The following is a 16,293-nucleotide window of genomic DNA, read 5'->3' as shown; positions in this document are numbered from 1 at the left end:
TTATAATGTATCTTTTGGTAAAAGCATATTTACAATTGGACGAATGAAAAAAAAAAGTCAAAATTAAATTTTTTATTGCAATTCTATTAAATTTAATTATTTTTTAAAAATAATATATTTAAAAAAAATGAATATCATATATATATATATATATATATATATATATATATATATATATATATATATATATATATATATAAACCTAATATGTTGTTGGTGGTGATAATTCTCTTTTCCATTTTTTAGCTCTATATATATATATATATATATATATATATATATATAAACCTAATATGTTGTTGGTGGTGATAATTCTCTTTTCCATTTTTTAGCTCTATACATGACCTCAAAGTTGGGTGAAAGATTTAGTGCCTTAATTGAGGTAAGTGGCATAGTTTTTAATAATATTTTGTATGTAACGTTTAAGATGCAAGAAGTTAAATTCTACACTTGATTGATAATATTTCCTGAATAATTGGTAAATTTTATATTATATTATTTTTATGGTGATTTTTTAACTTAAAAATAATGTTATATTGAAATTTGATGCTCTAACTTAATAATTATTTGAATATGTAAAAGATTTTATAATTGTGTAGGTCCAAACTTATAGTTCAATGATAACAGAAGAATAATTACATGTAGTATTAATACCCATAGAGTATTTCATGGGTTATAGGTGTTTTACATCTCACCAAGAAAGCATGGGTTTGAAACTAAAGTCAATAAATATTTGTGTTTCTCTTTTTAAGTCATAAAATAAATAATTTTATTATTCTCACTTAAGCAACTTAAAATTACTTAATTTTTTAATTATTTTATATATTTATTTTTTAAAAATATAAGTCAGGTTAGAGGAGCTATAAATAATAGAAGAAAAAAAAATATAAGTCATATAAAGAGATGATTTACGCTCATTCTGTAAGATATCTATATATATATTTTAAAGATGACTTTTTTAAAGAGAAATAAAAATTATTTATGACGCTAATCAACTGATAATTATAATGAAATATCCTAAATTATATTATATGCTTTCATATTTTATTTTTTATATGTGCACTATTTTAATTCAATTCAATTAACAAAATATTATGAGATATAATAAAAAAAAATCTCAATATCTTAGCCTTTGCATATTTAGACTTAAACATTAGCGAGGCAATTATTTAGATCCAATTTTACCTTTTAAAATCTAATTCTAATGAATTCATTATTTGCTATAGAGAATATCAATAAATGACAATACGACAAGAAAGAAAACAGAGGCAATATTAATGATTTGACAACGGTTTTCATTTTTTTCGCTTATAATTGCAAGTCACTTCAAAATTTAATTAATTCTTTTGATTATATTTTAATTTGAATTTAATTAATATATTTTAAAAATGTATATAATTTTTAACTATTATTTTTTAATTATTATTCTAAAATAATCATAACATAAAAATAAAATTTATTATCAACGATATATTCTTGTAATAAATGATGTTATCAAAAGTTTAGAGGTCTAATCCTAATACCACGTAAACCTGTAAGATAAAAGAAGATGAGGTGGATAACTTTTTGATAGACTACTCTAACGCTCAAGTTAGAGAACTTAACGTGTGAACAATGAAAAAAATATATTGAGATTTCTAATAATAAAAAGTGTGCATACTTATTTTTGATTACTTGGTTGATATTTGTAAGCCTTTTAAAAAATAATTGTTACTTCATTTATGAATGTGATTATTGTTGAATATCCAAGATTGTCTCTATAAAATTTAATTTTTACTTGATTGCTAGCGTGATTATTATTCGATACGTAAGATCCGGTTTTACTTTATTATTGGCATAGTCGCCACTCAGTACATCTTTCGTTCACCTTGTTGAGTAAGTGAAGGTTTTATTTGGTCTTATTTTTGTTCAATTCGTTTGACCTCTTGATCATCTAAAACAGTGTTTGACTTTTTTTACTATCGTGTTGGGCATTCGTATAGAGTTTTAACTTATTTGACTCATATTTTAGGCGAGCAATATCGATAAGATATAATTTTAAATTCTAAATTTTAACTTATTCAATAATTTTATTATTTTTTCTATAGTTATATTATAATTATAATATCCTTAATTATTTTTTCTTATCATTTTTATTATTATTATTATTATTATATTTAATTATTATAATAATTTATTTATGTTAAAACATCTATCATTCAATTTTCATTGTATCATCTTATTATTAGAAAAACTTAATTAATAAATATAAAAGTATGATTAATGAGAGAATCTATAAATTAATTAAATTATTTTTATATTTTTTTTAATTCACAGTAAATAATAATTAATAATCTTATTATAAATATTATTATAAAAAATATATATTATACATAATTGTATGAAGGTGGTTGAATAATAACTTTACCTAAATTGCCATTCATTTTTAAAATTAATTATAATTATTTTTTTATTATTTAAATTAATTTAAAATTTATATAAATTTAAAATTTTTATTTTTATAGCTCTTATAAGTTTAAAATTCTTAATTCAACTTATAATTAGCTTCAATTGGATATAAAATTTCATAAGAATTAATTAACTAAAATAAAAAATTAAATAATTAATAAATAAAATATTATTATTTTATCTATTATTTACAAAAACAATGTATTTATAGTGATAGATAAATAATTCATCATCAATAAGGCATGTTAACGACAATAATCTGTCATTAATCCATATAAATTCGTCGCTAATAATATTTTGTGACAAATAAATATGTGGCTCTAAATATTATTATCACTAACTGTTTAATGACAAAAAATTTATCGCTAAATACTAAAAAATGTCAATTCTTCAATATGCTATATTATCACTAATAACTTTTAACGAAAAAAATCTATCACTAAATATCTAATAATTTTAATTTTAAATATTACAATTATTAATATTAATTAAAATTTTAATATTATTTTAATAATAACTCCGCTTATACTAAAAAAAAATACTATAATTCTTAATGTATAAATTATATAATTATAATGTTACAAGTATTATTAATTTATTAAAAATTATTTAATTTATTTTAATAAAATTAATAAAAAATAAACACGCAATATTATTGTTATTAATTTATTTTTTAATTATTTTAAATATCCATTAAATTATAATTTTAAAAGTTTATTTAATTTTTCAATAAAAAATTCTTAAGACTTAATATTTGGTTATCTATATAATTTTAGAGTGTCTATAAATATGAAATTTTCAGTCTTATTTGTATTTAAATTATACTTAGTTAAATTTTTATTATAATATAATTTAAAATAAAATTTTATAAAAATATTTTTATGATTTATATTATACAAAAATATAAAAAGATATTTTATTTCTATGAATTTTTTTTAATGAATTCTAATTGATTTTTTTTTATCTCTATCTTATGATTATTTATATAAAAATATGTGTATACAATATATTTGAATTGATGTAAAAGATTTGTGTTTGAGGGTTTTCGTTAACTTTTATTTTTTTATTTTTAATTTATTTTATATATTTTATATATAAATTAAATTTTAATAATTTACTCAACAATAATTATTATCAAAATAAGATATATTTTACAAAATAAAATAGAAATATAATTTAAGCATTAGTAAATTTATTAATAGTACTTTTATTTAAATAATTACTAAATAAATTAAAAATAATTGTATTATAAATAAAAATATAATTAATTTTAACAAAAAAATATTAGTTGGCGCACGTATAATGATAAATTAGTACTCTCTTTTTTAATTGGCTAAAAATAATATAAAATATTTTTATTATTTAAAAAAATTTTAATTAATTGATTATATTAATTTTCTATTTAAATCTCAATTCTATTTCTATTAACAAATCTTAGTTGATAAGTGAATTTCCTTCAAATTTAATCTAAGGCTAAAAGCTATAAATTTAATTCTAAAATAGTCATCTAATCAATTTTTTAAGTTAGATAATTAATGATGAGAAATTATATTTATATAAATAAAAATATATAATAAAAATTATTATATATATATTAACTTTTTATTATTTATATCATTACGCTATCATTTAATTAATTTAAAATTAATTAAAATAAAATCTTAAATATTGTTAATAATTTTATACTTAATATATATATAATTTTTTTCTTTGATTAGCCTATTCATGCAATTTTTTTCATTTGTTTGTAATTAAATATAAATTTCTTTAGTTAATAATATAAATTCTTCAAATTTTCCTATAATTTACAAATATATCTCATTCTTTTATATTAACAAAAAATACATAATAAATTTGATATAACCAATATATATTTTAAGTGGTAAGAATTTCATAAAATTAAATAAAGATAAGAAAAAAAAACTCTACGGCATAATGAATTTAATAAAATTTTAATATATTATATTATATATAAAAAATTTAACGCACATCAACAAAAATATTAATATCATTAAATATTAAAAGTTTGTTGTATATAAATCTTGTGAATTTTAATATGCAAATTTTATAAATTATTATATTATTTTTTTAATTATTATTTATTTTCTATATTTTAATTGAATAAATTATGATTTTTTAAGTTTAAAAATCAATATCTATTTGTAATTAATTTCCATTATGGAAATCTAATCATATTAATCATATCATTAAATGTTTAAAATTCAATTTATATTACTATTCTTTATTTAAAACTTTCAATTTTTAAAAATTTAATTATTACATTATTTATAGTGTTGCTCTGCACTACAAAACATTTTATACACAATTCACTATTTACGAATGCTTATAAATTATTATTATTATTATTATTATTATTATTATTATTATTATTATTATTATTATATGATTGGAATTTTTTTATCAGATTTTACTGTGAATACTTTCTATTAAAAATTGTTTGATATAACTTTATGAATTTATCTTAAAACTTAGGTGTCATGAATGATTTGCAATGGAATGTGTAGAAGAAAAATGGGCGCATTTTTGTTGATAAAAAAATAAGTGTATTAACAATAATAAAAATATAAAATATAAAATATGCTAAAAAAACAAAATCAATAAATAAAAATTCTATGAACAATTCAAAGTATAGGAAGAGATAGTGAAAGACTTAACAAAAGTAATATGTCTTATTTAATAAAAACATCTTTTATCTTTTTATATTCGATTTTATTTTATATTTAATGTCAATAAAAATACTTTAAATAAAATATAAGATAAAATTATTATACTATTAAAATATCTAGTAAATATTTATAGTTATCTCTCCATAGCGAGGAATTGGACTTGTTAATGAAGGGATTAGTGTGCTAATTAATAATTATTTCTCACTCTATAAAGTTATTGTTGCCTTGCAAAGTATTATTAATATCATTTTTATATCGATCTTGTTATGCTCTCTAAATTTAGAAGACCTATGACTTAACGCCAAAAAAAAATTTCATGATAAATTATCATATCTAAGTTTAAATGTTTTTTTATTTTTAATATATATTTTTATTATTTTCATTAAAAATATATATTTTTTTGTTTTTATAATATTATGAAATTTTCATTTAAAAAATTAAGGTAAAAGTTCATTCTATATAAAAATTAATAGAATATTAGTGATAATTTAAAATATTATTTTTTCACATGATTATTTATTTATTAAAATTATTAAAAATATTAATAGTTATGTGTAAAAAATGGACAATTCCCTAGCTATTACAATAAAAGAGATATATAATTTTTTTTTAAAGAAAATAGGGAAACAACATACTCTCTTTTATATATATATATATATATATATATATATATATATATATATATATATATATATATATATTTTAGAATGATATATAATTATTTTAATATAAATAACACTCTTTTCTCTTTAATTTTAAAGAAAATATTTTAGATTAATTATATATATTTTTAAAAGAGTTATTACAAGAAGTTAACAAATGTAATCAAATAAAAGAATTTAGAGAATTCTTTCTTCTCTATATTCTAATCAAAATTATAGAAAATTAGTAAGTTTTGAAATTCTACTATAATAGTCAATTTATTTTTTAATTAATTTTATAAATTTTAATTAAAAATTAAGGCTATTTATATCAATTCAAAAATTCATTATTTGTACTTTTATGTATATTATAAATAAATTATTCTGTAATATCAATTGCAAACAAACTTAATGTATAATTTCTAAAATTAAAGCCCTACTTATACTTCTACTTAACTAAATTTTTTATTGTAATCCCAAAATAAAATTTTATAGAATAATATATGAAATAATTACTCTTTCAAAATTATTATTATTATTATTATTTTAATATAAAAAGGTAATTTTAATATAATTATGAGGTTACCATTTATAAAATATTAATTATTTAAATTTAAATAAATAATATATAATTTTAATACCAAAATATTTGAAATCTTAGTGTAAGATTTTAATAAGAAATTATAACTAAATTAAAATTTAATTAAGAAAAAAAATCAAAAGTTTAGCCATATGAATTATTTTAAAAAAGCCATAAACTTAATTAATTAGTAAATAAATAACTGAAATTATGAAAATATAGAGACATTTTTAATTTTTATGTTATTTATAATATTGAAATTATCATAACATTTTAAAAAAAATAGATTATAAATAAAACGAACACAATGAATTGTTAAAATAATACAAATTATATAAAAAAATTATATTTATTTATTTAAAATTAATTGATATATATTAACACATATATTATAATGTATTATTAATTTTATAAGAAAAATACATAAAAATGTATTTTTATAATAATTTTAAACATAATATTGGCTTGACATTGACACAAATTAAAATAAAAAATTAACATATCAGAATTACATAAATGGATACAAAATAATGTAACATCATCAAATCTTATAATATTAATTTCATAAAAATAAAAATTTTATCCTTTTCAAAGTAATATACAAAATCACAGATTATAATTTTTGAAATTATCTCTAATTATTATAATATTATATGATTTTTTTTTAGATTAAGAATATATTATTATAAATATAAATTAATTAAAGTGTGAATATATCAATCAAATGAGAAGTTACAAATATGAAAAATTTAAATAATTAGGTATATTTTAATAATATATCTAACTTCAGGTTCTAAAAATAAATTTTATGTTAACATAAATAATACAGTCTAAAATAAAACTAGCTTTAAATTATTAAAAATATTTTAATATATATATTTAAAAAAAAAAGTTTGAATAAATTTAATATTATATGAAAACTTGCATACAATATTAGTTTATCATTTTAATTTTTAAACAATTTTTTTCATATTAATATTTTTTAGGAAACTTATTATTATACTATATTTTCATTTTATTATATTTAAATTAATAATGAAATTAAATTATTATATTAATAATTAGTTTAGTTATGACATGTTATTTTTATGAAAAATATAATCTTATTAAAAATATAATAAATTTAAATTAATAAAAATATTTTTATTTAGAAAATTAATTAAACTAACATGAAAATGATATGTAATTTAAATAATTAAATTTAATATTATATACATATTAAAAATAAAATAATTATAAATTCACCCATGAAACACATGTTATAAAGACTAATTTAATTGAAATAAATAATATGAGAAAAGCCAAATTATGATAATTTGGGGAAATAGTTTAGAAAAGTATTAATTAGTATAAGAAATTTTTTTAGTAAATAAAAGATATAACTTTCATTAAATTGTGACAAAATATAAAGTTAAAGTATTACCTTTTGTATACAAAAATTTAAAATAAATTATTTATATAAAATATAATAATAATTATCTTAATTTTAAAATTTTAATCATATTGACAGAGTATTTAAAATTATTATTAGATGAAAAATATATTTTATTAAATCTAATTTATCATTATTTGACTACACGATATTTCTATGAACATATTTTAAAAATTATTAAATTTTGATATTTTTTATTATTTTATTACTACCCAAATAATAAAGTAAAATATCTAATTACTCATAATAAAAAAATAGATAATAATTTTAAAACTTAAATAAATTAAAAATAAATATAAATATATTTTAAAAAGATATAAATTCAAATATTATTAAAAAAATATTAAATAAATATTAAAAAACACAAAAAAATAAGGCCATTATCGGTTGCCGCTCTAAATAATTAATGAGTTTGGGAAATTAACGATTGTTTTATATTTTGTTACAAATCCCAGCCCGACCCGAATAAAGAAACCGAAGTCTGCAGAGACTCCGCGGGAGCCCCAGCTGGCCCACACTCGCTCATTGCAATTGTAATCTTAATCTTGGCAGGGAAGGAAACGGAACCAATAGTACGAAAACGTGAAAGCGAACCCATTGACCATTTCCCATCCACCAGCCACAGCCAGAGCTCTGAATGCTTCTACTTAGCTCCTGTGATTTAGTTCTATGAGAATTGAATCTAACTTGGGCTTGTTTTAGTTTCCTGATTTGAGTGAAGTTTGTACGGGACTACTGTGAAGGAGAACTGAGGTTTTTGTTGTTATCCCTTGGTATTGGTTCTGTTCCTTAGTGTATTCATCACTCCGACCTTTTTGAGTGTGGGGAGTCGGCAAATATGATGCTGCAATATGGAGACCTGGCTAAGCTTAAAACGAAGAAGGTAGTCTTTGCCTTTGTATTGCTCGGCGCCTTTATTTTCTTCCTATGTATGTTTGGGTTTTTACCGGAATCGAGTGTGAAGATGTTTTTCGGTGTCTTTGATTGTGCTAAACTTAATGGGTCTGAATCTGATCGATTTTGATGATATGGGTTATGTTGTTTTCCATGTGTCGATTGATGTGCTGTGTTATGTGGTAGAAATTTAGCTTGCTGGTTATTGTAGTGTGAAGGGGGATAAAATTGAAAATACTGAATCAGCTGAAGTAAAATAACATTAATGAGAAACTGGACAATTTAGAATTATTTTTATGGAATGCGAACGTGAATTTTGGGAAAATTTAACTTGTTTAGATGTAATGTTGGTTCAAGAGCTGTATCTGGTGCCCTTCAACCAAAGGAGAAACTTACAGTCGATGTATCCGGAAGCATTGTGTTTATCATATATTAGAATTCAAGTAATTTCTTCATTTATTTTATGCAGCGTTTATTTATCGTTTTATTGTTTTTTATATAGTTGGTGTCTGGTCATTGAGATATGTCATTACAAGATTTTAAATTTGGGTTATCCTCTATATCATGACATATGTTAGCAATATTGGCAGATTGTGTTTGAGGATGTAATTGCTGTGCGTGATTCTGTATCTCTGGAGCATCTGAAAGAGTTAAGTTCCAAGCGTAGGGTAATTGAGGACTCCATTAATCAAACAAGCTTCATCACAGAAGCTATTGCAAGAGAAATGTCTGGTGGATCCACTTCTCGTTGGGAGCAGGTCGTCTTTTTTCTCCTTTTCTTTGGACAATTTTCTTTCATATTGTTTGAAACTAGCCTCTTCTGATCATTGTGTGTTTACTGGTGGTTGTTAAACTTTCCAGAACTTTATGATTTTTTATTTCCTTCTTTGGCTTTGATGGATGAACTCATCTATGAAAGTATTTTTAATTTTGTCTAATGATATTGGTAATGGGCAAGTTAGTATAGTTGTACTAGCATATGCAATTAATTGAATGCTTTTGTTTTGGTTTTGATTTTTGGTTATATGATGGTTTACATTACTAAATTTGTAGTTTGATTCAAACTAAGTGACTTGGATTTTCATGTACTAACCAATTTGTCTATACTCAGCCAGTGTTAAGCAGGTTGTTCTGATTCTATATTTTGTTTAAAATGGCTCAGGAACGTCTCAGACTGGAACATTACCTGCCATTGTTGGAAAATTTCATTTCTCATGCTGATACTGTCAGCATCAATAGTCAGATAGCCTGGTGGATTTCACAACTCAAGATACAATGGAGCAGTGTTCTTAGTTCATCATCTTTCTTTAACCTTACAGGTCCAAAGTTTTTTCAAGTTGATAATTTGCGGTTTGAGCTTGTTATGACCCTTTTCCTTTATGGAGCAATACTCAGGGAGAGGGCTTTGGAGTTTCTGCCAGCAGGTGGGTTTTATTTTCCAATTCATGTCACACTGGCATGAGCTTGTTGATCAGGCCATTAATGTTCTATTTGTTACCTTTGCATTGTTGTAGACTTAAAGCAATCAGCCTTCATCTTCAGAGAAGCCGCTGGAGTCTTTCATTATTTAGCTCATGAGGTTCTTCCCTCTTTACATCCTGCAATATCTGCAGAAAGGCCGCCAGAAGCTACCATATCAGTGAATTCTGCTATGAGTCTTATTTGTTTGGCTGAGGCCCAGGTTAGTCCTATGGCTGTCATCCTGTCTATTGGAATACTCTACCACTTGGAAACTAGCACTTTTATCAGTTTCTTTCTTCTTCTTCTTTTTCCCCCCTAATTAAATTTTGTTAACTGATAGGAGTTTTGCAGATAATTCTCTCTGCTAATTTGGTGACATTACAATGTGATAGGCTGTATACATAAGAAAGGCTGAAGAAACAGGAAATACAGGGTTTGGTGTTTTGGCAAAGCTGCACCATGGTGTTGCAGAACTGCTCAGTGAAGCAATTGGTGCTTTAAATTCTGGGATTGGAGAGTACAAGGCTATTGCATCACGCTTTTTGGTATGTATATAAATGTGTTAAATCCAAACTATCTTATTCATATTGTTAGCTGAAATGGGAATGTGTATGTATGCTGCAACTGAGGAACTATTTACTTGCTTGTGGATGGTCTTGTGCATATATCAAATACATGTAGATTCTCACAAGATGTTGGAAATGGCTAGGAGAGGCCAAAATATCCAAGTTTGACTGAAAACTCAAATGTAATGGCCCCTATACAGACCTGGTATTTGAATGAATAAAGCAGCTCTTTCAATAAGATGCTGTATGGCCTGTTGTGTATGTTGCTTCTTGCGTGGTATGCTAGCTCAGTTAAGAGACACCACACATATAGAATGAATATGAGCTTAGATGACGTTCAATAAGGCGATGAATGGAATTAAATACTCCAGCAAAATTGCGCACTATTTATGGTTTCCTCTAAGCATACAATGATTGCAATTTATTTTGATGAATTCAGTTTTAAAGTCGAATATATATCACCTGGGAACAATTTCAAAACCAAAACTGAATGTAGAGAATTGTACTGACTTCATGCCAATTTAAATTAGTTTTTGGGCTTCGACTTGAAGTGTTAATCCAACCCTTTTAATGAGAAGATAAATGAATTGAAAATTCTGAAAACTGGGCTCAATTTATTGAATTATTAAACCTCAGTTCTGTGTGTATGTAAAATTTGTGTGAGGGTGTGCACAACACGAAAAGAGCTACAAAAACATTCATTTTTCAGTTATAATTCTTGAATAATAAAGGACTTGCAGTGTTTCTTCTAAGGAAAATATATGCACAGCAGGACAGGGCAATGATCCATGCTTTTTTAGGTGCCAGAATTACCATGCTAATGGTGCTTTTAGCTTCTATTATGTTCTCTAAAATATATTATTTGCTTTACTGGTTGCATTTTTTGTTTGTCCAGTAATAAAAATTGAATTCTTTTGTTATGTTTAATATGCAATTGATTTATGTGTTTGTGGTGGACTGCTAATGATACCCTGCAGCCTTCCCCCTTTTGAAAAATAAAAGTATATTCTTCTGTGCTCGCACTTCCTCACATGCACATTCAGACAGAAGATGAGAGAGAATGATTTCCCTTTATGGCATATCTCCTTCCTCATGGAGTTGCTCTATCTTTATGGATCCTTTCTATGTGCTGTGCAGGAATTTATGTCATCTTGCAAAGCTCTACATGATTTACGAAGTCAGACATACTTCGCTAAAGGTTTAAAGAATGATGGCCAAGTTGGAGTTGCCATTGGAGTTCTTTGTAATGCATTAATCAGTGTGAAAAGGAAATTGCCAGGGGAGGATTCATGGAAAACTGTCTTTACAAAAGAAATTGAAAATTCGGAAGATACCCTCAGGAAGTTTGAATATGAGAATGAGTTTGTTTGGCATGAAAAGATTCCTTCTGGGGATGAGTTGCCATTACCCCAAGGCAACAAAATTGTGAAGATAGAACCTTATCAGCCCAAAAAATGGGAGAGAGAACTTGTTTTTAAGATTTAGTTGAATGTGTTAGAGACCTGTTGTATATAATTGATTTTTGAGGAAGCAAGGGCAATCAAGCTTCTTGTTTTCTTCACCCTTTTAGCGTGCAGAAGGTGAGGACATTTTTTTTTTCCTTTTTCTTTTTTCTGGTGACTGGCCAAAGGATGAAGGCTGCTTGCTAGGCTGGTTGAGCCGCATGGATAAAGGTGTTGTGTAATGAATATAAGTATATAACGTTGCCTTTGACCGTGATGGTACTCGCATTTCATAGAGTAGAACTATGTTTCAATAATCTATTTTTTTGTTTGCATTTCATAATTATTAGTGTTTGCTGGAAACATTTTTCACAATATTTGCTGATTGAAGCACCTAAGAAAAATTTTATTTTCCTTTGAATTCATAAGTAACCATATGAAAGCATATAATTAGTCTATTAATTATTGTTATATTTTTATATGTTAAAAATTTTAATATTTTCTAATAATTTTAAACATCAATTTTCAAATAAACTTCCAATATTGTAACCAAGGAAAATGAAACTATATCTAAAAAAATCTGTAAGTTCTTTCTCCAAAGCAAGAGTATCACGGTCTATTTTGCATTGAAAAAAAGTGATGTCGTTGAAAAAAGTAATTTGAAAAAATTTGTTTTATTATTTTAATGTGTTTATGATTAAAATTGATTAAATTTAATTTTTAATTATTTTTTAATGCTTTCTAACTAATATATTTAAAAAATTGATTTTTTCGACAGCAGTTTCAATAACAATGCCAAACGCACCCTCAAAAGCTTTGACTGATAACACTTAATAAGTAGAATTGTGTACATGTCCTTGGATTTTTAGCTGAATCGCAGAATTATATTGAAACGAGTTAGAATAAAAAAAAATTGTTTTCGTAGAAATCAAATCATACTGAATCGAATTTATTTTATTATTTTGATTTGATTTTGATTTTTCATCAAGAATCGAATTAAAATTGTATTGGAACTATATTGAAATCGAATCAAACTAAGACCGAATCAAAGAATGAAAATTATACATATAATTTTTTTATATTTTTGAAATATATTATACAATTTTAATAAAATTATATATTTTTATATGTAATTAAGATTATATATATGTATATAATCTAATTTTTCCTTAATTATATATATAACATAAGTTGTCCTTAATTATAAATGTATATATATAACTTAAAATTAATTTTATTACTTTTAATAATAAATACATTAAACCACTTTGTAATTATTAATTACATGACAAATTCATCTTTTAGTCATTAGTATATTTTTAAGTTAAAAATTGTATTATTGAAAAATATGTATAGATAATAGAATATAATTATTAAGGAACATGTTATGAAGTGAATTAAAATTATATTAGCTATTTTATTTTTAATTTTAAAAAGTTTTAATCATAGCCTATAAAATTTTTTATGAAGTAATTTATTATTATTTTATAATTGAAAATATGAAAAATATAACGTGACTTATTATAAATATTTAATGTTATCTTATATTTCTGTGAAAATTATTAGTATAATTTTATATTACTTTTGTAACACCCTAAATTTTAAATGTATTATTTTGCGAGTAATATTAATATTTTTATTTTATTTAAATTTTAGAAAATTATTTGAAATTTTTTAGATTTTACAAATCGGATTTGATTTTTCGAAAATATAAAAATTTGATGATTTTTAAAAATTAATTTAAAGACTACGTGGCAAAACTAAAAATATATTTACAGTCTACGAATTTTTCTGAGTTTTCTAGAATTTTTTTTGAATTTTTGGGCCTCATTTTCGGTCCCAAGACAGAGTAAAAATTTAAAATTTTGTATCTTAAATCGGACCGGCCGAATCAAACCGGACCGGACCGGATCGGACCGGCCCTTTCTTTTTCTTCTTCCTTCTCCCTCGCGCGCCCAACCTCTCCTTCTTACCCTCCCGTTTTCTCTCTCCTCCCTCACCCTCAGGTCGTGCCGTCGCCTCCCCAGCCTCCCCACCTCGCCGGCGCACCACCCCGGTGCCTTCCCACGGCCGGCTGTCATCCCAGGTGGCCGGAAAACGCGAGCGAACGCCTCCCCTGTGCGCGCGCAACGCTTCACCTTTCCCATCGAAATTCGGCCGATTCGGCCACCGATTGAGCCGGGTCTTGTGTCAAACACCATCTACACCTCGAGAGCTTTCTATAGACACCAAGAACACCAAAATCCATCTAGCGGTTTGTCCAATTTTTATCCGGGAAGTTTTAGCCCATTTTCACTTTTGAGCTAGATTTCTGCAAACCGTGAACTCCACGAGAAAACCGAGAGTACCAGAGTGCTCCACTCGTCGAGAGCTTCACTGCAATATAAATTTCAAAATTTTCCGACATCGTTTTTCGGTGGGTCCCACAGAATTTTGTAGTGTTTTTTCGAGTATTAAATGAGTTTAGAAAATTCCGTAAAAATTATATATTAACCCCCGTGTTGTGGGCTTCGTGTAGGTACCTTCAATTTGTGGAAATTCGACAGTTGTCCAGGTCTGTGAATTTCCGGCCAGACAGACCAGCTACCGAAAAAGTCTCCAAATTGGATTGAGATTTTGGCTACCCTACCATTGTCGGACGTCCCGAGTACGTCCCAGGAGTCGGAATCGGCACAGGTAAGCCCGAACCTTGCTTTTTCGTAATTTTCTAATGCTTAAATGGGATTAAAAATACATAAAATATTCGTGGTAGCTCAGAAAATTATGATTCTTTTTGCAATAGCCTAGTAATATTGCTAAGGACCACGGGCCAAAGTTTTAGAATTTTAGAGTATATTTGGGTGGTTTTTGCAAAAAAGGTCAATTATAAAGACTAAACTGTAATTTTACATATTGTGATTGATGACTGTTTGGATGGGTTCAGGAGGGGCTGTGTGATATGATTGAGTTGTGGGTGTATATTTGGTGAATATAGAAGTGTGTTTTATACCCATTTACAGATTGGGTAGGTCTTAGGTATAGGGGAGACTCTGCCGAATTTTCGGCACGACTTATGACGTATTTGGTCTTTTCTTGGTTTATATTGAGTCAATTGTATTAAATAATTGTAATAAAATTATCAGGTGAGTTGGGACAGCCTTCTTCCTCTGCCCAGCCGTCACAGTGATTACTGTCAAGTCTGTGAGTAAAATATTAATTTTAATTGTAATTTCGATATTATTATATGTTCAAGCATGCTCATGCATCACTTATATGTATATGTCTATGTAGTTAAACTCTAGGCACGATTTATGTTGCATTCACAATTGTTAAAGTGCCATGGATGTATTTGTGATAATTTGGAGCAGTTTGCGTGCGTTGGCGTGCGTGTGGTATAGTGTTGGATATGGACAGGACGGGTAGACACGGCTTGAGATCTTCGCTAGGACCCGGTCCTTAAGGGTAGACACGGCTTGAGTTCTTCACTGGGACCCCGATTTGGTTTATTAAGCGAAAGTTCGGCTTGAGTTCTTCGCTGGCACAGGTTGGATTAAAGAGAGCTGTATAGGGGATCAGCTCCTATATATTTATGATTTGACATTACTGAGTGTGTGAGTGCTCCAAATTATCTTTTTGCTGTTATGATGTGAAAATATTGCCGATGTTGCATTTCACTCTACAGGTTGCATTAGCTTTAAATAGTTATAGAGATTATGGTTAAAATTGATATTTTACTCTCTGAGTCGAACGCTCACTCATGTTCATTATTTTTCAGGCAACAGAGGATTTTTTATTGTGGTTAACCTGCTTTTCTACTTTGCAGGTTGTTTATTAATGTTTGTGTAATTCTATTAACTCCTAGAATTTCTGCATGTGTTAGAAATATTTATTTGATTTGGGTCTGTAATATAATTATCATGTTGGACCTGTAAACTTATTATTATATGCATGTTTGATTGACAGAATGAGGGAGCTGAGTTCCCATTTATTTTTATAACATTTGAATATGTGGAGGGTGAGCTGAGCTCCCCAGTTGATTATATATTGTGTTTACAGGTCGGGTAAGTCAAAAACTCTCCGTTGAAAGGTCCACTTTATGGCCGGACTCTGTACGGTTGAATTCTTGAAATTGGGCTTAAATTGGCCTTAGAGTTGGGTTAAGG

At 25.2% G+C, this 16,293-nt stretch overlaps 1 protein-coding gene across 1 annotated transcript; it reads left to right on the top strand.

The window, feature by feature from the left end:
- The first annotated feature begins 8,301 nt into the window (after positions 1–8,301).
- Positions 8,302–12,494, top strand: LOC110651962 (vacuolar-sorting protein BRO1). Its single transcript, XM_058139766.1, has 6 exons — positions 8,302–8,671; positions 9,273–9,440; positions 9,845–10,106; positions 10,197–10,363; positions 10,536–10,688; positions 11,847–12,494. The coding sequence occupies exons 1-6, from the start codon at positions 8,627–8,629 to the stop codon at positions 12,192–12,194; spliced, it is 1,143 nt and encodes a 380-aa protein (XP_057995749.1). The 5' UTR covers positions 8,302–8,626; the 3' UTR covers positions 12,195–12,494.
- Positions 12,495–16,293: the final 3,799 nt, after the last annotated feature.

Source organism: Hevea brasiliensis, chromosome 17 (assembly GCF_030052815.1).
Source record: "Hevea brasiliensis isolate MT/VB/25A 57/8 chromosome 17, ASM3005281v1, whole genome shotgun sequence".
NCBI lineage: Eukaryota > Viridiplantae > Streptophyta > Magnoliopsida > Malpighiales > Euphorbiaceae > Hevea > Hevea brasiliensis.
Note: the sequence above shows the minus strand (reverse complement) of the source record. Positions and strands in the feature narration are given on the sequence as shown.

Excerpts from the sequence above, each read along its gene's own strand:
- LOC110651962 (XM_058139766.1), top strand. The coding sequence starts at position 8,627 with ATGATGCTGCAATATGGAGACCTGGCTAAGCTTAAAACGAAGAAG. Across the intron at positions 10,364-10,535 it reads TTTGTTTGGCTGAGGCCCAG|GCTGTATACATAAGAAAGGC; the intron begins GTTAGTCCTATG and ends ACAATGTGATAG. Across the intron at positions 10,689-11,846 it reads CTATTGCATCACGCTTTTTG|GAATTTATGTCATCTTGCAA; the intron begins GTATGTATATAA and ends TGTGCTGTGCAG.